General features: G+C 46.2%; 1 protein-coding gene across 1 annotated transcript; it reads left to right on the top strand.

Moving 5' to 3' along the window:
* Positions 1 to 772: 772 nt before the first annotated feature.
* On the top strand, positions 773 to 24,083 carry LOC144094869 (lipase member K-like). The gene is made up of 7 exons (XM_077628746.1): positions 773 to 849; positions 6,804 to 6,954; positions 11,532 to 11,624; positions 15,079 to 15,231; positions 17,121 to 17,192; positions 19,208 to 19,276; positions 23,749 to 24,083. The coding sequence occupies exons 1-7, from the start codon at positions 773 to 775 to the stop codon at positions 23,992 to 23,994; spliced, it is 861 nt and encodes a 286-aa protein (XP_077484872.1). The 3' UTR covers positions 23,995 to 24,083.
* The last annotated feature ends 851 nt before the right edge of the window (positions 24,084 to 24,934 follow it).

Here is a 24,934-nt window from a genome sequence, read left to right as displayed (position 1 = left end):
CGTAGCCTCAGTTTGGAATATTTAGATGAATACCAAGGATTATAGGCGAGGTACTATAAGTACACGAAATGGTGTAGTCTCGCAAAGCGACTGCACATAATCTTGCAATATAAACAACCATACAGACTTTGGTGAGTAGAAAATTAAGTGTTATAATTAGGTAATTGGAAACGACGGTGAAGCTCGCACTTTGCGTCTTCCTGCTCACGTAATCTGCGTACGGAAACAGCTTTTTAAGTACCGCTCATCTTTTGCTTTGTAAAACGTGAACGATTCACTTTGAACAATCTGCACAATGGTAATGCCTACATGGAAATTTTCCGAGACTGAAGGCTTCAGTATCGGCAAACCGCGGGGGTAGCAGTTGCAGAAAACAAAAGAGCGGAAATTGACCTCATTTCGAATCGTTTCAAATCAGGACACTCTAGTTACAAACACTGGCCAGTTCAGCAAAAGACTGCAGGCCCCATGCGCTGCAGCGGCACAACCCCGTGCCACTACCCTCTTTAATCCCATATCTGATTAAATGTTTCTACAGCAGCGGTGCCTGACTGCAACGCTGACTGATGCTCTCTCTCTCTGTTTTGCTGCACTGCATGCTTTGTTAGGCAATCAGGCATTTTAAATTTCCCCTGCTTTTGGACAAACATTTAAGACAGTATACTCACATTAGTGCGAATACTGACAGGCAGACGCATACATAAACCTAGACCATGGAAACTGATCGTGTGCAGGCTTCCTCCTCGCCGACGCAGGCTTCGACGTGTGGTCTATGAACTCAAGGGAAGCGAAGCCATATTCAAACCACACAACCCTGTCACAGCACGACCGCAAGTACTGGCGCTGGAGGCAAGCATCACCTTCTTTTATCTCTTACGTAAACACATGCCTTTCACGCAAAGGAAAGATTTGCCTGCACACGTGCCGGAGTCAGCATTCGTCTTAATTGCACAGTGCTCAATGTGTAAACCTTAGAAGCCATGATGGATGCCCCCTGTCAGCTGAATCTTCCACAGAGCTTGCACTTTTCGTGTCTGCAGGCAGGGAATTGTTTTTTTTAAGAGGAAAAAAGGCGCAGTAATTATCACTTCTCGGTAAATAAATGATTGGTTTGGTTTATGGGGGTTTAACGTCCCAAAGCGAATAAGGTAATGAGGGACGCCGTAGTGAAGGGCTCCGGAAGTTTCGACCACCTGGGTTTCTTTAACGTGCACTGACGATGAAAATATGAACCGCGCAGTGAAGGATTCAAGGAAAAGATTGGTAAAGATTGGCTCTAAGTAAAGGGAAGACGCGGGAATCAAGGAGGGAGTGAAAGAATTGGGGGAGAATGAAAGGTCGTAGCGGTGGACTCCGGTGCGAGACGCGAGTTCGATTCCTGCCGCGACGGTCGAATTTCGATGGAAGCGAAATTCTAGAGGTGCATGTACTGTGCGATTTCAGTGCATATTAAAGAACCTGAGGTGGTCGATATTTCTGGAGCCTTTCACTAAGGCGTCCCTCATAGCCTGAGTCGCTTTGGGGCGTTAAACCCCCATAGACCACTTGTAGTGTTTGAGGAAAAGAAATAGCGCAATAACTGTTTCAGTTTTCGGTGGACACCTCAGCCGCGCCGTGAAGGAAGAGAGGAAAGTGGGACTGAATGAAGAAAGAGAGAGAGAAGTGCTATAGTGGAGGGCTCCGGAATAATTTCGTCCATCTGGGGACCTTCACCGTGCGCTGACATCGCACAGCACACGGGCACCTTTTTGCGTTTCGCCTCCATGGAAACGAGGCTGCCGCGGTCGGGTTGGAACCCGGGGGCTCCGGCTCAGTAGCCGAGTGGCACTAGTATGACATCTCCGGGAGCGATGTACGACGAATGGTAGCGTCATAATTTCGATGCGAAAGGGAGGAAAACCGGCGCCTCATGAAGATGCGCCAGTTATGCAGTAGGAGCAAATTGAGAGTCGGAGGCGATTGGAGGCGAGGTGGCTGCTCCTGGTATTTGTTGTGCACACTGCCGTCGCACTCTCCGCTTCGGTGGATAAACGACGGTGGTTGCGACGCCATCTTTTTTGGACCACCTCTGGGCCTCAAAAACGACGGTCGCCGACGGATTGTCATCTAATGGGGCTTGTAAGGCCTTCGCCTTGAAGGAAGGGCTGTAGTAGAGGGCGTCGGAGTAAATTCGACCAATGAGGTTATTTAACGAGAGAGTACGTAGCTTTCAAGATGACGTTGTCGTTGCTTCGGCGCATGCGCTGGCTGCTAGGCGTTTCAGTTCTTTCCACCTTCTTTCACTTCCCTCTACATTCTCTCTTCTATCTGCCCGCGGAAGTGGCAGTAGTCCAGATGTGCCAATCATTATGTATAGTTTGTGTTCGCGCTAGTTGGAGCATTTTCCTCTTTTTTTCCTACCGTACAGGTATCGCACAGCACACTGTTCTCTCTAGCATTTCTCTTGAATTCAAACGCGGACGCCGCGGTCATAATTTGCTCCTGCGCGTTCGTGCTCAGTTGCCGAACGCCTCAACCACTGAACCATCGAACACGCCTGTAGATTCCTTCATAGCTCACCAGACGTCTACCATGAGCCGCGGCCACGGAGCAAGACAATACAGGAGGTGAAACTCCCGTCGGCGCGTGCGAGCGCAGGCGACCAAAAGCATGCGCCGACGGGGGCGCATGCAGTGGCGGCGCCTTGCGGCGCCTCGTAGAAGCAGCAGGAAAAAAAAAAAAGCAGCGCCCGGGCAGGCGGCTCCGGCGCGCTCTTCGGGGGCGCGCGCTCAAAGCAGAAGACAAGCAGACGATATGGATGTTAGACTCAGCGGGCACGCCGTGACGTTGCATTTCAGTAGTTTCATTCCAGGCCGCCAGGCGCCGCCAGCAGGGTAGTGGTGCCGCGGGCTTGTGACCTTTTCTGGTCGCCGCAGACGGCGGAGTTTCCACTCCTTATAGTCTTCCTCCGTGGCCGCGGTTCAACCAAGGCCCCCACCCGCAGCAAGAATGTGGGGTTGAGAGTCTTGAAGCGATATGTGAGCTTTGAGGGACGCAGTTTTGCTGGGCTCGGGATTAACTCCGGATTAACTTAGACCGCCAGCGGTTCTTTAACGTGGACTGCCGTCACTCAGTACGCAGGCTTTGTATTTCGTCTTTTTTGAAACACGGCTGGTGCTGCCGGGATCGAACCCTTTACATTGGAACCAGCAGCCGAACGCCCACTCCGCACGTATGGACCTCCTTCACCCCGCGACGTCACGAAGATGCGGTGGCGCTGATGTTAGCAGCGACTTTCGCATGGTAGGCAAAACAGGTTCCGCTTGCCCGTGCCTACCGCAGCTGCCGCAGGTACCGGCGGCTGCTTCAAGCCTGTGCAATGCAGAAGCACCATGTATTGACCAGCTGCGTCACTGCTGGATCCGCGTAGTAGCATAAAAAATATTAAATTAGCCTCGATAGGTTTCTCGCGCATAAATGCCGCATTCGGAAACTGGCTAACAGGCATTGGGCCACGGTAGTAAAGCACGAAGTCTGGGGAGTCGATAGGCACTGCCACTCAATGCACTTAACAGCATGCAAGTTACTGCGTTCATTCACCTGAACTTCAGGATAGTAGGCTGATAATTGCTCAAGGAAAAAAAAAGACATATGCAGCTGCACACGTACTTATCACCTTGAGCCGGAGGGCACGGGGCGCCGACAGGTTCACTCGCCCCCAAGGAATGCGTTTTTTTTTGTTAATAGCACACCATGTTTTAATGTCGCGGTTTATGACATTTAATATTTACTTGAAACTGTTTCTTGATATGACGACGTAATTATTTCATTCGAGTAGAAAGAAGTCTGGTAAGTTGTGTCAATCTTGCGCGGTCGCGTTGGTGTGCTTAGAATAGCGTACCTTAAGTGTGCTAAACGCCATATGCTTTTTCATTGCATCATGCATGTGTCATGTTTCACGAGGTAGTACATGATCGCGAAGCTTGTTTGGAAGGAAGCAGCCGCAGGCGTGCTACTAACAGACACGTGGCGAGATTGAGAGGGGACGCGGCAATGAAAAGTGTTTTCGTTATTCATGCATGCGATATGTAACTAAACTTGGTGCAAATATGAAATTGCTACGCTAGTTTCAGTAATTCCTTTTATTTATAGCTATACCTGGTGCAGTTCTGGGTAATTATAATTAACACCGTCGTCAAGTCCCCCAAAGGTCTCAAATAATTGAGTAGATAGTGCGCAGTTTTTTTTATGCCAGCATGTACATAAACCCCTGTTCTGTACGATGACGCGATTAGTTCTTTTTCTATATGATAAGTACTTATGCATGCATAGTTACATGAAAACGTTTCTTACAAGAAATAACTAACACAGTACTGCACGTGTAGGGAAAAAAATCGAGAGATTTATTACGCTCCTCAACGTCTCAGGAATAGTTTGCGACAAATGGAATCATTTGATTTTCATGCGAATTACGAAGGTGAGTGATCCAGTCGCAGAAAATGTGAGAGGTCACAAAACGAACCTTAAAGTTTATTCCCTCGTTTATGGCATCTTCGCTTTCGCTTTGGTCAAAGAAATGCGGCACTGAAATCAAATAAATTACCTCACAATTTTTGATGACCACACTTCTAAAGAGCGTAATTTATAATTTTGTACTCAATATTTTGCTATAATTTTTCGTCACGAAACTAGACTTCAGGGCTAGGAAAGAAAATAATTCTAGAAATAAAAATTTTTCACCAAATCGACCAGCTTAACAAGAGGACAAGTCGGCCTGGCTGGTGCGTGGTCATGCGGCTAAAAACAGCGCTAAGCGAGACAGGAGATCAGGGACACGACGCTGTCCCCACTTTTCGCACAGCGTGACACGTACGTATGTCAGCAGACAATGAGCGCATGTCTGCTCCGATGAAACAAGGCCAGCACTTCCCCTCACTATTTTCCCGAAGTAAAATCATTCCGGCTAGTGCAGAGTGTCAAAACTTGTTTTATTCAATGCCTAGCGCATAAATAAACGGCAGGAACGCTTTCTACATGTTTACTACTAACCATATATACAATACAGTGGCAAACTATTTCTCTTTATAGGCCGCACCTGGCCAACGCGAGCTCGTGTACTTCAACAAATCACTAAAGTTTGAAGCATCGACCATTGCTATGATTCGCAGAAACTGGAAACGCGCCTACAAGCCTTGAAAACCCGCTTCAACACCTATCCGCGACGCCACTCCCCGACCTTTTGCCTACCACGAGCTCGCTAGCGACTGCAGCGCCACCTCGTTTGTTTACAAACATGCAGGAGGTCGATATTCCCCTCGCATCAAGACAGCTTGCACAGATGGGATTCCGAAACTTCCTGCCTGCCTCCTGCAGGCACGTAGCCAGAAATTTTTTTCTGGAGTAGTCCGAGGCAGTTGTAATGGGCAAAGCCCGGGGGTGGGGGCAGGGCCCATGCCTAACAAGAACACTGGTGGTGGTGGTGGTGGGGGGGGGGGGGGGGGGAGGGGTTGAGCGCGATTTGGATACGTGCCTGCCCTCCTGACTCATCACTACCTGCACAGCTTGCAAGAGAACCCTGGACATCCTCTCTGTATAATCTTGGCAGCACACACCTATCACGTGTAAGCTGAAAATGATAGGAGTGATATTCAGAGATATGATGAGCTGAATTCCTGAGTAGGAAATAGAGTAAGCAGGACACGTAATGCTTAGAGACGATATTCGATAGCAGCGCGGGCTAACGGAGTTTATTCGCAGACTAGGCAAACGAAGCAGTCAGGTGTGCAGCTGAAGTAAATCAGTTTCCCAATATAGTCTCCCGGAAAATGGCACAGGACAGGGTTATTTGACATCATTGAGAGATGCCGAGATTGGAACTTGCTGTCTCCAAACACAGTGGAAAGTCGATCGGCCGAGTCATTCTACAGCGCGCTAAAGAAAAACATAGACATGTAAATCTTTTATTGGAAACAGATGAAGTATAACCTGTTGTGATTTTCCCTACCACAGCGATGGTCTACAATTAGCATTCATGTGACTACATTTTTCTTTACTTTTTATGCGAAAACTGTGCTAAAAATGTTTTGCAGTGCTTTTTTATGCTGTGTTATGTTTGTTTCTATCTTATTTCCCACTCCTGCCTAAGGCCTCAAATAAGGCTGGCAGTATCTTCGAAATAAATAATAGATTGCGTCGGAAACAGCAATGCCCTTAGCACATCTTTAACTGCGGCGGACAAATTACTCCAATACTCGTTCTTTTGCGCAAAATGAGTGTTTTTTTTCATGTTGTTTCCAGTGTATTCACAATTAATTCTACGTGATCTCAAGCAAGAGGGTTTGCTTGTGAGCCTCGGCGTTTAGCTCGCAACGCATTTGTAGTGCTGCGAATCTCTGGAGGATAACTCTCCCACTGCTATCACGGCTGTCACCGAGCGCAGATTGAATTATGCAATAAAAATGTTAATAGTAAGAAGTTGACGTTATTGTTAAACAACCTATAAATTGGCAGCCATTCATGCCTGAATGGCAATGTCTGCGGTATTAAGTTAAATGAATGGGGAAACAACAGGCTAGGAGAAAGACAAGACAAGTGTCGGGCGCCAACTAACATGAAGCAAAGCGTTGCGAATTCGACGCCTTGACACAGTGACCGCGAGTTCATGGAGGCAAAATGCAGACACCTTTTGTAGGACAAGACCATCGCGTACAGTTAAACTGCGCCACGCGGTGCAATCTAGTCTGTATCCCTCCATGATGATGTCCTCGATAACATACCGATGAACCCTGCTATTCTTTAATATCAGTCCTCTGATTTGGTCACAGTTTTGATGAGATCGGGCGCAAAGACGTGGCAGCGACGGTAGACCTCGTCCTCAGCGTCACCGGCTGCCCCAAGCTCACTATTCTGGCGTTTTCCCAGGGAGTGGTCGCATCTCTCGTGCTACTCTCAACAAGGCCGGAGTACAATGACAAGGTGAGGTTTCTGTTTCCTGTGACGCTGCTCTGGACTGGTAGATTTAAATGAATCGCCTTACTCGAGTGCCTCTATAAATATCCTCTTTTTGCGGCTGTTGTTAAGAAGGTAGGAAGTTTAACTGTCACACAGTCCTAATCTATTTGCCATTGTATCAAGAGCTTTGTTACTGCTATGAAACTTTTTGGAAACCTTTGTGGCATGCACAAATTTTGTTCGCTTAAAACCATCTAATAATCAGAGTAAAGGCTGAGCTGCATGTACGCGAAAACTCACGCGAAGGCGATGGCGGCAAGCCCCGAGCATCTCCGTCGCACGAAGCATTTTCGCCGTGTCGCTTGCCTCATCGCACGGATCTGCACCAACAGAAAATTTCGCTTCTCTCCCGGAAAGTCCCCCCCCCCCCCCCTCGCGATTAGCCAGTCAGACCTCCGCATAGCCGTTCCTGGTTTGTCACGTATATCTATAGCTTCCCCTCCGCGGTCCGAGATCGCCTCAACAAGCACTTCGTCTTGGCCTTCGCCGCCGTAGAAAAAATATTTGCGTTGCTGTAGCTATGAGGCAGACCCGCATCATTTAAATAATGAGATTAATCTACTTGTTGCTTACGGAAGCCTAACAACATTTGGAGCGGACTTATTATGAGCGGGCGCACTGCAGGGAGAGATGCGTGTCGAGCCGCGGGTACCGGCAATCGTTCCAACTATATATACGTGCTGAAACACTCGCGGCGCGTATTCTCACTTGTATATTATAGTTTGCTGACTTATAAGCAGATTGCGGTGACAGTATGCGGGAACGTTTTACTAAGCCAGAGTGCGCAGGAGGCACTCCGTGATGTGAAATCATCACCCCAAGCCCACCGGCTTGGTCACCGCCGCTGCCGCTAGACTGTCGTCGTAGAGCAAATGTTTCTTTTGCCCTGGCTATGAGGCACACCCACAAAATTCTGAGAGAGAACAGGTTACGGGCGTGTTTACTAAGCTCGAGTGCGCAAGCACGGATACCGCTGAGCCCGTTGCTGGTGCGAGTCGCCTGCCGCCTTCGCTTGCTTGGAGGTAGTAATGTCAGTGGTTATGCGAACACCCACTTGCTAGAGTGTAATGTTCATGTTTTTTTCAACACCACACTACCCACATTTCCCACTCTGTCATCCTAGAAGGTCTAAATAAGATGAACTAAATAAAATTTACTGCGTCTCTCGCATGTTACAAAATATATCGACCTTCCTCGCCACCCGAAGAGCCACGATATCGAAGAGATCATCTTCCTTCCCAACACATGAAAAAGGCACTCCAAAAGGGGTCCTCCTATCAACGTTGCTATTCAATACTGTCGTGGTCCTCTCGCCCACAAGCTCTCCACACTTTTCGATATCCGTTATAGCATTTAGGCTGATGATATCACCAACAGGTCAACGCGAAGATCCCTCGCTGCCAAAAAGCAAGCCCTACAAACAGCCATCACTATGGTCTGGTTCAGGCCAGCGGTATGCAATTGGCACCGGACAAATCGGAAATCATCTGTATTCACGGTCCTTGCTGTTGATCCCCCGGCTCAATCATGTTGCGAATTCACAACCACCCTATATAAGAGAAATCCCTCATTCGAGTGCTTGGCTTCTGGGTTCAGCATGTCGGCAAGCCAACCCACATCATTGCTACTCTACGCAAGTCCGTGCTCAGTATCGCCTGTATGGTGCGGCGTGTCGTTGGTCATCGCAAGGACATGCGCGAGGATGGCACTATCCGCCTCGTACCGGCCCTGGCCATGAGTAGAATCCAGTATGTTCTCCCGTACCGCAATGTTGATCGCGCCGGCAAGAGTACGACAGATATTCTTGTCCGCATCCTCTATAAAATAGCTCTCGGCCTCCACATGTGTACATCCATCACTAGACTCCTTATTTTAGTGGTTGCCAACATGTTTTAGAAAATCCAGGATACTGTTCTGAACTCCCAACAGACTCGTATCCTCATCACCTAAGCGGGTAGAGCCATCCTTTAAAGAATAGGCGACTCGAAAGCAACCAAGGCCTTGGCCCTGACCGGAGTTCTCCCTACCACTTTTCGCTCCCGCCTTCACATAGACTCTGTCCCTCGTCACATGTACCACGTAGGTGTCACAGGCCCCCCGCCGTCAGGCCTGTCTTCGCAGCCTCCGTAGGCAATACGGCCAAGACACCACGGCCAGGTATGTGGATGTGGCTTCGTATGCACAGCCCCACAGATAAGCCTGCGCTGCTGTCAATCACGCCAACACCCCCTATCTTAGAATGTCCTTCGCGGCACCGAAAGTGCGGCCGCAGAATACATCGCTATAGCCATCACCATCAATATGAGTGACCAACACCACGGATCCCGCATTTTTAAAGACGCCTATACGAGTGGAGGCGCCCCGCACTCGGCTCTCCGTGTATTGGGCGGCCATTTTTAACATGGTCATGTCCTCATCTGGGTCCTATGGCACACAGGTCTTGACAGCAAATTTATAGCAGATTCCCTAGCTCAAGATTACACCAACCGAGTGGGGCACATTGCCTCTACGCACTATCCCCTTTCAACACATTTTTCAACCTGCCTAGAGACCCTCCGCCTAAATAGGCGTCTTCGCCCCTTTCCACATAAGCAAATTTCCCCGGAGGTTCTTAGCACCTAAGGCGTATCCAAGCAATCACTTTTCCCAATCTCCACCACCTACACCGTCCTTGGTGTGGTGATAGTCCTACATTCAGACACATTACATGGACATGTAAAGGTTAACCCTACCACTTAAAGCCACCGTACGCGGCGCTGGAGCAGTGGGAGGTGAGCTGGCTGACGGCACTCTGCAAGACCAGGAGGCGCTAGTCGCCATCGCCAAAGCGGCAGCGGAAGCAAGTGGTGTCCTGGACTGCTATTCTCTCTCTCTCTCACGTGTTTTTGGCGCCTATCTTGTGCGTTTATAGAACAAAGCTAGGCTATATCTTCCCTTACAGCAGCAAAACAGGCAATTTCACGTGGTGCGCGTAAAAATATTGTGCATAGAATATTTTACAACTTTTTTTTGCTGCACACTATAATGTCACCAATACAGCTATCCTTTTAATGACAAAAAAAAAGCTGGCCAAGTATTCTTCAGGAAGAAAATATTTTTAACCGCCAAAATGTGAGAAACTGGGGCAACGTTCGCAAAAGTATTAATACAACAGCAATTGAGTCCTGTTGAGCGGGAAAACCCGGCGTCGTCGTCACCGGCGACGGCGTGATCGAAAAATCCCCAGAGCTGCAACCTAGACAGCAGGTGGGCCACCTATGTGACGTCGCCTTGTGACTACCGGATATGAGTAAGCTGCCCACCGTGACAGCTAGGTTATCGATCGGTCAGGAGAGGTTGCTCGGGAAGAGCAACCTGGTCCTCATGGGCCCAACCTGTGGCTGTGTTTGAAACCGCTACCTGTCGGGCCAGTGCCGCATCGCTTAACCGCTGCACCTCTGCGCCAGCAGTGGTATGAGGACTTCCAGTCGCATATCAATGTAAAGTAGGAATATATACTATTACCCATTAAGGCTATCGCGTCACATCTTTAAGGCGGAGCTTATTGTCCCTGAACTTTTTAAATATATCAAGCTAGGAAATGGGAGAGGAAAACCTGGAATGCATATTTTGTGGGTTATCTGAAAAAGTAGTATTCAAAGTTATACAACTCTTAACGCTAAACGTTCTGGACAATAAAAAAAATTGAATTGTCATACTGAGCGGCTACACTCCGGAGTGCCTATTTCAACCACAGGCCGCCTGGGAAGAACCTCCATCCGCTACGCAGCTGGTGTTAAATAATCGTTCAGAACAAGCCCGATATCCTCGGAGATGCTAGGAATGCAGCGAATGCCCTAAGCAACGTCGGAAGCGATAGTTACAGACGGGCGAATATCGATATAGTGCGGGCTGGTTCGAGCAAGCATCCCTGTGATTTGCATGCACAAAGTGAAGTGACGTTGATGCGGGCTCGCACGAACACCGCGTTTGCCTGAGCAGCGTCGGCGCGCGAAGACAGCGCCATCTTGTAGTCCATGCTCGTCGTCATCGCACAGCGTTGACAGGTAAGGCGGGAAGCTTAAAAATACCGTGGCATAAGACTGATGAAACAACGAATGCGAAACTTAGTTACAGCACTTTTGCAGCATACCAGTTGACGCGACGTGTTTAGAGGTGGCCCGGATAAGACAGATTAGGCCATTTCACGCGTTTGTTCAAATTGAACGGCTTGAATAGGCCCGTTAAGGAAAGAGTTGACTACGAAGGAGTACCCAGTCTCGGTTTCTCCTGGTTAAAACTTGTCTTCAATGCACTTTCACGTGATGTTTTCGTCTTTACCAAGGGTACATATAACCTCGCTGTCAAATGTTTTGCGGATATGCCCGCTTTATATAAATTCGATATTGAAACTTATTGAAGGCGAATGCACTTGCCTCTGAAACAATTGCCACCGCGGATGACAAGTTTCTCCCGCGAATTTTTTGTTCGTGCTTGGCGTTTAATTAGCAAAACATGGCTTCACCGGACGACACCTTTGTGCATTCCTCGTCTTTGTGCAGGTCAACCTTCTTGTCGCATACGGCCCAGTTGGAAACATCACTTACATGGAATCGCCACTTGCGCTGCTCGCGCCATTGGTGCCTGTGCTCGCGGCAAGTTATTCACCGCTTAAAAATTAGTGAAGCACTGTGCTCACAGCGTCATATAAATCAAGGCCACCTTTTCATGTCTCGGGGGGAACGAGGCCAGATAACGAGTTTTTGTTTTTGAAATGAGCGAAGTCCACCTAAACATGAGCTGAGAAAAACATAGAAGTTTTTTGTTCGCATAAACCTAGCGCTATCCAAGCCGTTATATCATATGCCTTAAAGATAAGTTCGAGCAAACCCACACCATCATGTACTATAAAATTATGCGAATATTTTGTCAATACTGAGGTGGATATTGAGGTTTATTTCGTTCTATCATGAAAGAGGGAACTGTGACAAAAGGCAGTGAAGCTTGACAAAGTAACAGTTCCCTAAACAATGTGTGCAGCAGTGTCCAACGCAGAGATTCTAAACACTAAAAGAGCATAATAGCAAAAAAATAGTTACATCAAACGTCAGTGTTACAGCATAAATATTACATGTATGCACAGACTGTAAACAATGAAGTCAAGCCAGTCTGGAAGCGTGACACAAAGTCACTGAAGAAAAGACTGGCACAATCAACTTCACACGAAAAGATAAGAAGCTTAGCGAGAAAAAATGTCATTATTTAAGACCAGCACTGCTTAGTCGCTTTTTATTATATATTTTTTAATTTGTTCTTAGAGAGATCAAGCATGCCACCTGAAGATGGCTTATTGAGAATACCTAGAGTCTGGCAATTGAGCTTTTGTTTTCCAGAATTAGCCTTTGTTTTAGGGACTCAGTTTGTTTGTTGCCGGAGGAGGTATTTAGTAGCAGAGCGGTTGAGATCGATGGGATACAGACGATTGCTATGGATGTTTTGTAACAAGCGAAATACGTTGACATGTTTGCTTTGAGTAAATTATGCATTTGATACAATGGTGGAGTTAAGTTTTCTGGTCTGCGGTGGTAACCCTCAATAGCTTCCAGTGCCTTTCGGTGCGAAAGTGAGGAAGGGAGCATCCAAGTGAGAGACGGAGCATCCAAGTTCTATTTAGGGGGCTTCGCCCCCCCCCCCCCCTCCCCCCAACGTTTACATCTTTGGCAATAAAAGTTTCCATCAGCACTATGCCGGAGCCCTCCTCTTCGGCAACTCTTTCTTCCTTTCTTCTCTTAGTTCCTCCTTTACCCCTTTTCTTACGGCACGGTTCAGGTGTCCGCCCATATGTGAGACAGGTACTGTGCCATTGTGCTGTCGTGTCCTGTCTGCGTCTACCGTTTCGTTAGTTATAATGAATTGAGGTAGCCAATATCAACCAGCCCAACTAAACACTTAAGGTTCAATGAAGCAGAGGCGCATCCTTAGTTCCTTATAGAGGGGGCTAAAGATATCTTTCGTTCAAGAAAGAAATGCATTTTGGGCAATGAGAGTTGTATGTCTAATTGTATTTGAATGTTTTTCCTCTCTGCAAGGACCCTGATTAGATCGTTAGCAGTATAAATAAATAAATAAATAAATAAATAAATAAATAAATAAATAAATAAATAAATAAATAAATTATTGCCCCTTCTAGTTTGACTCCTTTAGCTTATACCCTCATATTCTACCTATTTCTATATATTCTATTCTACATATTCTACCAAGCACTGGAGAAGGAATAAATGACACCGCGCTCGAGACAATGCAAGACAAAGAAACCCCTCACGAGCGGATGTAACTCATTTTTTATTTGAAGTAGGATATATGCACAGGTATACTAGGTCACTCCGGAAAGCAGAAAACAAAAAAGTAGTTTTATCGCTTCTTTATGGCTCACTTATCTACCGGCGTACTGTGCAAAGTGGCACAGTGTGCTGTAAATAGCACCCTTTCTTCGTTGATGCGCGCTAAGATTATCCAGGCAATACAGTAGTTTCGAGAATAACGTGTTTCTAAAACTTCCGGAGAAACTTTTGGGTTCTAATGTTCTGGATACTTTCAGTTTAAATTTTAAAAAAGTGTCCTGGCTTATTCTTTTTTTTATCGCTGAACCCGCAGCGGATGTTTTCTAACGCAAAAAAAAAAAAGAAAAAGAATTTTATACGCATTTCAGATACCACCAAAAGTGTGCAATGTCGATTCATACGCCTAGAGAAACGCCCCCAATGACGATTCCGATCACTGCGACCGTTTCCTGCATGCTTCATACGGAATTTAGTGCGGATTCCGTATGCTTTCCGTTTCGCGCACCCGGAACAATCGCGCTGTGCACGGGCTGCAGCGAAACATGCAGAACGGATCTATATATAAGGAAGCTTTATGACGTCGTGCACGCCGTGCTGTTTCTTTCGGAGATCCGGTGGAAATCGCAAAGAGCTAACGAAAACCACACAGATTCGAAAACGCTTTCTGCATTACAAGGAACGCACTTCAATATTCCATATGTGCGGCTCATACGAAAACGTTTTGTCGGGGATGTCGGTACTGGGCGCTGGAAGCTGAAGCTTTCACTTGAGCTACAGACCCAAAAGGTTTCTACAAAGAACAGTTGTTGTAAATCATAAAGTTGAATGGCGCAAGGGAACGGACACAGGAAAACAGAGAGAAAGAGCGCCTACTACCAACTGAGTTTATTGCAGAAAAGACCACTTTTATACGCCAGTACATTATAACCATCAGTGCGTTATCATAGCCAGGACAAGCTAACAAGAAAAAATATATGTACAGAAAAAGATTACATTTACGCATAAAATCCAGAGAATTGCTACTCACAGAACAAGGCATGAAAAATGTGCGAACAAGATTGCAAGATTAAATGACGAGATCTACACATGACCATCTAAAAAATCCAGTTCCTGCCCGCTGAGTTTGACCGACGAAGTGCTTATGCACGTGGGCCCACCTTCCTGCATGTGAAATGCTTCGATAACTTCCCTTTCAACTCGCTCTGGGCCTCTGCCGATAAACTTTGCCTCTTTCAGCACCGGTCCTCAATCTTGACAATCCTGCAATGATCAGGGAGGTTCCCCCTTTCATTTTTTATTGTCCGTTTGTGCTCAATCGCTCTCTCATTGAAACAACGGCCGGTCTGCCCAATGTAGACACGCCCACATTTGAGCCGTATCTCATAAATGACATTATACCTGCAATCCGTGTAAAGCTGCCTATGCTTGATAGCGCACATCGGGGGTCGTTTGTCCATCATGGAGCATATCTTGCCAAGCTTACATGGGGCTGAAAACACCACATTCACACCATAACGACCCCCTATCTTCTTGATGTTGTGCGCTATTTTGTGCAAATACGGAATCACCGCAACAGGCCTCTTATCTCGCTGCTTGCTTGACAGAGCACCGCTCGAAGAGAGTTTAGTCTTCTGCAGCAAGGGTTCACAACCAGCGGTGTCTTCCTGTGTTCGTTCCCTTGTGCCATTCAACTTTATGATGAACAAACTAGCCCAACCACAGGCACTTCTGCGAAAGTTGTTGATCGCTCGTTGACGTGTCTGCGCAGCCGATTGTCGAGCCCTTCACCGACGCCGGTTTCTTCGGAGCATCCGATGACGTGCGACACCTCCTGTCGGCTGCCTGCGAAATCTTCATGGGCAAGCTATGCTCGTTGGTGTTCACTCTGAATGCGTTCACCAGCCCATATCAGTTCAATGCGGTAAGGGTAACACATCCTGAAAGCGGACCTCTCCCGCTGCGATGCTACTCTGTTGTGTCGCCTGCGGCTAGGAGCGGCATTTACAAATGTTTTCTCCCACTTAATCGCAATGGCAGACTCTCCTGCATGTGAGAACTGCGGATGCGACGAGAAAATTTAGCGCCTACTTTATGACTGACCTCGTTTAGAGCGTTTCCTTCTGGCTGCAAAACTCCGCCGCTCAGATCCTCGTCTCCTAGAGAACCCAAGTTTTCAGGTTCTTTAAGGCCTCAGGATTGATTTCAAGGTTTTCAACTTTCAGTGTGCGCCTATGGACATGTGAAAAAGTCATCTTCCTTCCCTCTCTCTCTCCCTCTGTTCCCCTTCCCTCGTGTAGGCTAGCATACTGGGCGTCGCCTAGTTAACCTCATTGCCTTTCTGCTCATCTTTCATTCTCTCTCTCTCACTCAAGGAAGGAATATTCGATCCATTGGTTCCTAAGTTCCTCAGTGGGCAGAAACAGAAGCGTTTTGTTATCGTTAGTTAACCTTATGTGCCACCTCGTAGATCCTTTTTTCGCTCTTCTTTGACGATAACGATAACACTAAATTAACGCATTTTAAACTTCGGGGTTTTAATAACAGCGGAGAAATCAGACGAGGCAAAAGTGACGGACGATAACAAACGCATTGGCTATATTCAAGGGACAAGCTTGCACACGCCTTCTTTCGCCGATCTTTCTTTCCTCTCGGGATCCGCCCAAGCTGCAAGGTAATCGGTCCAATATTGAAAATAGATGGTTTCACATTAATCATTTATAGGACCAGCGTTTGCCAATACATTCGAATACTGGGCAGATTAGCTGTGCTGCTGGGCCGTCGTCTACACTTCTCTCACTCACTGTCCATCACAAGTTCTTTTTCGTCCCCCCCCCCCCCCCTCCCCTGTAGCCAGCGCCTGTAGTTGGGGCGAGAGTCCACTCGCAGGCGTGAAGTTATTAGAGCAGAGGCGGCGTCGAGTCCGCGGCTGCTCGCTGTTTCATTGCTAATTAAGAGCGCCGAGCTTTCAGTGGTCTTTAGTTCACAATCTCTTAGGGTGCAGCCGTTTGGGTGTCGCCAAGAGCTCCCTGGCTTATAGCGCCTTTCCTGGAAGTACAGCGCTGAAGTGTGCTGCTGCACTTCCTTTATATGTTTTCTTTTCATTAGGATTTTGGCTAGGATGTTACATTCTTAAGCAGACTGCTGTTATTGTTGATGTGATAAGCACATTTTATTCAAAACGTATGTATCAGAGCACGCCCCAGTATAACCTTATTTACGGCGTGCCCACAAACACGTTTGAGCGAGGTTTCGGCTGGCCAGGCAAAAGAACTTCCAAGGCGATGCCCCCTTGATATTGAAATAAAATACACCACCTTTGAAATGAAATGCACTACACGATGCACGCTCCATCTCCGTGAGGAGCAAGACCTGATGCACAATGTGCATCACGCCTTTGGAGGTACGAAAAGTGTACTGAATGATATCCGGAAAAAAGTGACGCTATTAAAAAACACGAAGAGTAACGTAATCTTCCAGCAATAACATAACGTAGGAAACTGTTGATTGGCATGTGTAGCTCTCAGTGATTAGAGCTGCAAAATGATGGCGTTGGTCTTGCCTTAAATTTGAGCCGAAATTTAGGTTTATCTTCAGTATGCGTGCGCTGAAATGTAGTCATTCAAACCAGGCGAAGAATGCGTACAGATCTTTTTATGCATCCTATATTTACTTTTCTTCGGAGTATTAAGGACTTATTGTCGACTCCTATGTCTGCTAAGAAATGCCAACAATTTTAACGCTAAACTGTGCTTGACTTTTCGCGGACATTGGTCCTCCAAACTGCTTGCGTTAAATCTTGCCCCTTTCCAGACACGGGTGCCAATGTATCTTGGCCACATACCAATAGGTACAAGTATCCAAAACTTCCGCCATTATTACCAGGTACGTGACATGGTTCTTTTTGGTGGAAAGAGAAAAGCGCACTCAGATATCAAACGAAATTGAAGCTGAAGCGGGGCAATCCTGCAGTCGCGCTATGCCATGGTGAGTAGTTTTCTCGGCGTTTTTCAATAATTTGAGGAAAGTCAAAGTGTGCGACATAAGCCCTCTTCACTTTGCGGATGCATCTCCTGCCGTTCAACTTATCAAACCTGCAACAATCAGTACACAGAAGCCAAAACGTCCGCAAGTTAGAGCAGCTTTAGCGCCGTAAATTAAAAAAAAAAGAACGCAGCCGGGCAAAGAACGCAGTTCACTCTAAAGAAAACAGCTTGCAGCTGTTAGCGTAATTGTATTTTACAGTCATAATTGCTCACCTTAATACCCCACCCATGTATTACTGAGTTCCCCTAGCCCAGTATAGATTTATGGTTAGCCCGTTCATATTCAGACATGAATACCAGAGTACGCACAGGTGCCTCAACAGTTAAACGGACCACGCGAAAGGTGAAAGACTAGCATCGCAGCGCGCTCTAGCGTCCGATGTGATTACAAAGAGCCAGAGATCAAGTGGAACATGTGGCTGACGAGTGTTACAGTTTTAAATTGGTTTTATCGGCTGCTCTGTTTAAGCATGACAGTTTCTATACACTCGCGTGCTCCGTTTTACTACTGAAGTATCTGTGCGTTTCAAAGCCATTCTTCGGAAATACTTCATAGTGAATTTAACAACGAATACATTTTCTGAACACCTCCTAAATATCGGAGTGCATTCCGAACTACTTGCATGCTGTGAACACGAAAGCATTGATTTCTGTTTATTACCACCCACAAGCCCCCCGTAATCCCCCCCCCCCCTTATTAGACCCTAATCCTGCTAATGAATATAAATCTTACGTAATCTGCTCTTACTCGACGTCAAACAGAATCTCCCCGATATTCACCGAAAGCGCACTAATCCAACTGAAACGTAATCCGCTCTTAATGCGCACTCCAACAAAATTTACCTTTATAAAACCGCAACGACCTCTATCTTATTTATTTCACCGCATGGAACGCTTAAACCACCGTAATTAACTGAAACCCATCCGTATTTTATCATAATCTGCCGCAATCTAACTCATTTCATCATACTGCAACTTTAACTAATTTATTCTATTCTTAATCCAACCTGATTATACATAACCTATACTTAATACACAGAAATCCACCAGAGTCTACCATGATCAATCTTAATCAATCGCAATGCAACCTTATTTAATGTAATCCACTTTTAATTCACCACAATCTACCCTAATTCAACCTAGTCACCGTAATGCGAATTAGCAGAGTACCACCCATGCTTAACCAACCTTAATCCACCGTAATCTAGCTTGATTCGTACTGTTATAGCTTAATTCAATGTAATCAACAAATCTTAATCCCCCAAATCCACCCTAAGCTAATTTTAAGCCAAAATAGTTCACTTTTAATCCACGGGAATCCGCCAATATCCGCCGAAAATTCACCTTAAACTAACTTAATACACCCTTTTGCAACATAATCCAATCTAATTCACTTTAAATCTGTTGAGATTCACCTTTATCCACTCTTCTAAGACTTATCAACCAAGCTTCAATGTAATCCGTCGAAAAGGATGGCGCGAATCTAATGTACTTCACTCTTGATTCACTTTGATCCAACTGAATCCACCCTACTGCTCTTATTTCAATGTATTCCACACTCAATTCACTACATGCATGAACCGTAATCCAAACTAATTTTAGGTAATCTACTCTTTTTACCCGCAATCCACCAGAAACCACCTATATTCTACCAAAATTAACCGTAATTCAACTTAATCCTAAATAATCCCTTCGGATCACCTGGCGTGAACAACTCTTTTGCGCCATCTTCGTAAACATACAGACTCCGTCGGCTTTTCACGTGATGGGGCTATAACACTTTCGCCTTACTAACGTATCGTAGTTTTTGGCTGTTTATGTTCATCAGTGTAAGCAAAGCTATGTTTCCTGCAGGTCTACCGAGCGAAAAACTTTATAATGTACGACCACGGTCTAGTGGAAAATGTGAAGCGGTACGGCCAGGTAAGTAAACGCAGATATAATTGTCATTTGTAGGCTTCCGAACAAATGTATATCTCTGCAAGCGTCATTTGCGACATTTTATTTCTCTATAGCACAGCAGGCAGACGAAGCAAGAACACTGGTGCACCAGGCTTTTTGCTTTAGTGTGGTGTCTTGCCAAAGGGTCATTGCGCCTTGGTTAGACTACGCCTGAGGACGCTTGCTGTGTCCTTGATTCATAAAGAATGCACAGCGCTCAAATGATGCTTTAGGACTAATTTCGCATGAGAGCTAAGCAAAATTTTGGGTTGCCAGCGTTAATCAGAGCATATTTCTGAAGAGTGGACGTTCCTATCAACGAACACAGAACGTTTTGCAACCCGTCGCGGTGGCTCAGTGGTTAGGGCGCTCGTCTACTGATCGGGAGTACCCGGGTTCGAACCCGACCGCGGCGGGTGCGTTTCGATGGAGGAGAAACGCAAAGGCGCCCATGTGCTGCTTGATGTCAGGGCACGTTAAAGATCCCAAGGTGGTCGAAATTATCCCGGAGCCCTCCACTACGGCACCTCTTTCTTCCTTTCCTCTTTCACTCCCTCCTTTATCTCTTCTTTTACGGCGCGGTTCAGGTGTGCGCCGAGATGTGAGACAGATACTATGCCATATACTTTCCCCGAAAACCAATTTTCAAATTTTAAGTTACAACAGTTATCTCTCCTTGACCTTTCTTTGTGTTCTTTGCGCAAAGCGTCTGTGTCTTCAAACACCTGTAACAACGTCTTCCGAGGCACATTATTCTGTATACAGAACCGGGAGCATATATATTCAAATTAAACTTATAAATAATCTCTCTTGAAGCAAGAGAAACTTGGAAGTGATTGGGGGCTGTAAACAGGAACCTGATTTGTGTGCTGTGCCACCCTTTCAATTTAGTTGCGTTTTATAAATGAAAATTGGTTTTTAGGGACCAGAAATGGTGCAATATCTCTCTTATATATCAGGGGACACCAGAACCGCGCCGTAAGGGAAGGGTAAAGGTGGGAGTGAAAGAAGAAGGGGAGAAAGAGTTGCCGTTGTGGAAGGCTCCAGAGATAATGTATCTGAGCGGGAGATGTATCTGAGTGGGTATCGAATGACATTGCTTTTTGTATGCTGCTGTCATTGTTAGTTTTTGTCTTCCCCCCTTTCATGTGCCTATATATTTTTCGATGTTTCTAATAAACATCAGTTAGAAGTTAGCGCTTGTCCTCCGTATTTCTTTGCGTCCGTGTATTTTTTCGCGCTTTTCGTCTTACAAGTCACTAAGTCACCGCGTCCAGGAATCTTTGAACTGCGAGAGCGCACAAGCACTATGGCGCGAAGGTCTCAAGCTGTGCTAACGCCTCGGCCGCAGAGCCTGCAAGCCTTTCACAAGTGCAACTCTCATGCTCAAACATCCGGAACTGACTGCATTTCTCTCGCCCCAGTAAACCTGTATTAGAAAGCTCAGCTCTCTTCAACAGTCTGCAGGCCATATGGTTTCTGCTGCGCTCTATGCTTAGGCGTTGAGGGTTGCGTATCGCAGAAAAGCCGGCGTCTCGTCGGCGTCGGCATCGCTGGCCGTGAGTGAAACATCCACGAAAAATCAAAATTTGCCATCTGTCATGGTGGGCAGGTGCCTTCCATGCATTGCAATAAAGGATAAGATCATCGCGATAAACTTGTAATGCCTAAACCAGCCGTAATCTTTCTTCGATTCGTAATCAGTGTCCTCGTATGATTCATCACCGCGCTATCCTGAGAGAAACTGTTCGTGGATAATGAAGGACAGTAGACTAATCTGAAAAAGGCACCGGCTCGGCACCTTGTACTGGCGGGAATAGATGGGGATATATGTAGAAGAAAGTGAAAAAATGGCTGAGTTAAAAGTTAAAAATGCAAAGCAAGAACACTGCGTAATGCGAAGCGCTGCCCAAAAGTCACCACTAAGCTGCACCAGATGGTACTCATGGGCAGATGTCTTTCATACCGCGAAACTACAAAAACAAATTTAACCAAGAAGATGGCACATCAGTGTGTGATCAATACGAAGAAACAATGAAACATACTTTAGTGCAATCTGGATGCATCCATTGATATGTCGGTACGTGCACTAATGAGTCTCTCCGACGCAAGCCCTAGGATTTAGAGATAACAAGCGTAATGTTAATAAACCTGCGGTAGACATTACCGAAAAGAGATAATGAGAGTAGCGGCTCAAACGAAGGGCACTTGGCTAAGCATACGTGTTGAGCGTTAAAAATTGGTCAGATATAAAACTGAAGAGAATTTGTGTTTGAATAAAAATGACGCATTTTTAGATTATATTGGTAAGTTTGACAGATTGCTTAAACAAATATAACGAAAAGAAATACCGAGCACGGAGGCACCGCAAACAGCCCGGTGCATTGGAGACGCTTAAGCATCCCCCATCTATCCTGATTTGATAGGACCAAAAAAAAAAACACCGTCATGCTCTACTGGGGAGAGCTGGCCTGTCATTTAGGTTTGGCTTATGGGGATAATCAGAAGACAAAAATGGAAATAGGCGCTTGTTATGACCTAAATCACGGAAGCCAACGGCCACCGAAACCAAGGAGCATGAAAGATGCATTTTTGTTGTTTTTATCAAGAGGACATTAATAAAAGCAGAAAAAAAGTAACCCCATGATGCCGGTGGGATCCGAACCCACGACTTCGAATTTAGCGTCCGTTACTCTACTCACTGAGCTACTGCGATGGCTGTCAAATGTCCCGCTTTTGGGGGTATTTATGTGCAGTGTAAGCGAACCTTGAGAGCCTTTACCAGCGCCACCCTCGTCCATAGCGGTGGACGTAATACATCCCGTATTGTCACAAAAGTCGAAGGTCATGGGTGTGGATCCTACTAGAGGCAGGTGGGTTTTTTTTCTTCTGATTTTATTGATACCCCATTCATAAAAACATCAAAAACTAAAAAGACATCCCACATGCTCCTTGGTTTCGGTGGCTGTTAGCTTTCGTCATTTTTGGTTTTTGGGGGCTTAACGGCACAATACGACTGATGCTATGAGGAACGCCGTAGCCAAGAGCTCCGGAACTTTCGACCATCCTGGGATCTTTAACGTGCACTGGTATCGTACAGCATATGCGCCTCTAGAACTTCGCCTCCATCAAGAATCGACCGCCGCGGCCGGGATTGAACCCGCGTTTTTCGGGTCAGCAGCCGAGTGTCGTAACCACTGAGCCACGACGGCTGCTAACCTGGCTATTAATAATTGTTTTTATGTAGACACTTGCAAAACAAAATTGGTAGGAATAGATAGGTACCGAGAGAGGACGTTAGCCTTTTAAAGAGGACGAGCAGCGAACAATGAACTTCAGTTGCTTGTCCTTTAAGAGCGAACGCTGTTAGCAACTGCGTACTCATCTAAACCATGTCGGCCATTGTGCGGCGGGCTCGAATTAGCTACAAATGAGCACCTTATCGGCTGACAAAAAAAAAACTGCTCGAATTAGACATCGGGAAAGTAGGCGTAAGCCTGTTTAAATGGCAAGCAGAAGACACGCTGAATATTCTTAGCTGGAGATAACATGTTGCTAAGCTGCGAATGTTCAACCTCTATATATGGCTTTTATATGAGCGCCACGACCAGCGCAAACTATGAGGGCGAACCAGAGAACCTACGTTTGGAAAATTCAGTGCAGAAGAAGACAAGGACGAAAAGCAGGATCACACACACGAGCGCTCGTGTGTGTTACCGTGCTTCCGTTCCACGTCTTTTTTCCGCTCTGACTTTTTAGAAATATCCGTCTAGGCCAACTCACACAATTCAGCATCTCGTGGAATCAACCAGCTTCATTGCTGCTGCCGTTGCACACCGAGTATACGGGTTGATTTGGTTTATGGCATTTAATGTCCCAAACCGACTCCGGCTATTATGGGACGCCGTAGTGGAGGACTTCGGTTAATTTCGATCACCGCGGTATTTTTTAAAGTGGAGTGACATCGCGGAGTACACGGTCCTCTAGCATGTCACCGCCATCTAAATGCGATCTCCGCGCGGCCGCGGTAAAACCCCCGTCGTTCGGGTCAGCAGCTGAGCCCCACAACCACTCAGCCACCACGGATGCTCACATTGAGTGTATAAAGTGTTCTGTTTCTGGGGAGCTTTTTACCTTCATAACAGGAAGGTGTCATATGCAAATGAAAGCTCAGGGTGACCTCCAAGCAGCACATAAATTTTTGGTATGGTCTTTCCGGTGGCAATAAACTCGCACTACCAGTAATTCAACACGTTTTGAATGCAGCATATGCGAGTTCTATCTCTTAATCAAAATGTAGAAGCCAGGAGGAGAACTTATTGGACGCCTATCATATAATGTTCTCGAGGCACCGCAGCAACTTAAGCCGTTTTCTATTCGTATCATTAGAATTAGAAGGACAAGAATCAACCTTTAGTTTGAATGTATTTTACTTAAAACCATGCGATGCACAGATTTCACCGCCACCCTACCCTCTGGAGCGCATTCGACTGCCAGTGGCCCTGTTTTCGTCACTGGGGGACACGGTGGCCGACAAAAAAGACGTGGAAGACCTGGTTGCCAGACTCGGCTCCAACGTCGTCCTCCACCACATGGTTTCTCAGGAGAATTTCCGTCACCTGGACTTTGCCACCGGATACAGGGCGAACGAGATCTTGCACGACATCGCCATTGAAACTATACGGAAGTACGCCACCTAGATCTCGAGACACCTCGTCGCTTCCGATACTGCATGCAAGCACACCAGTTGCCCGGTGGTGGCAGTTGAAAAGAGGCTCTCTTGGCTACCCCAGGCGTTCGCTGTACCCCAGAGCACTTCCGTTTCTTTAATTAACGTGGAGAGTGACAATGATCTGATGTAAAATGTCTCATAACCATGGCAAATGTGTACTCAAATAAAGCTGGAGGAAGAACAAGGTGTATTGTGCAATGTCAGTGCACGTTAAAGAACCCCAGGTGGTCGAAATTTTCGGAGGCCTTCTCTACGGCGTCTCTCATAGCCTGAGTCGCTTTGGGACGTTAAACCCCCATAAACCATAAACCAAACCAAGAACAAGGTGGGGCATAAATACTCGACTGTAATGCGTGACAGATACCGTTGGCTGTTTAAAAATCAGATTAAAAACCAAAGAAGTATTCAACGCACAAATTCACAGTAGTTCTTATCTATGAACACTGAAGAAATATTAGCATTTGCTGCACGCCCACGCATGTCAAAGACACCAGTTTTCCTTCCAAATTATCCGAGTAACTGCTGAGAGAACTGCTGGCGTGATTCTAGGACGCCTATGGCGTCCTAGATTGCATTACGTATTTCGTCTGATGGATTTCGTGCTCACACCTACTTTTGATCAAAAGACAGATTGCAATTCTTTTCTTTGTACACGATTAGTATTCCTAGATTTCTGAAGCGAGTAACCATCTGACATATCTCTGTTTCGTTCGCCCTATTACCCAACTCGCAAGTGTCCCACGGTATTGTCAATATTTAATGCTTTACGACAGCTAAAAAAATGCGTTTTCATAAGTCCTTAATCATGCGCTAAAATTTAAGATAATTTTGAGCAGTGTGACCACTAAAACTTTCAATAACAGCACGAAGCGTCCTAATTACACTTTCCACAGCAAACACTGGTCAAC

This window comes from Amblyomma americanum, chromosome 6, assembly GCF_052857255.1.
Source record: "Amblyomma americanum isolate KBUSLIRL-KWMA chromosome 6, ASM5285725v1, whole genome shotgun sequence".
NCBI lineage: Eukaryota > Metazoa > Arthropoda > Arachnida > Ixodida > Ixodidae > Amblyomma > Amblyomma americanum.
The sequence above is the reverse complement of the archived record's forward strand: the minus strand, read 5'-3'. Positions and strand labels throughout refer to the sequence as shown.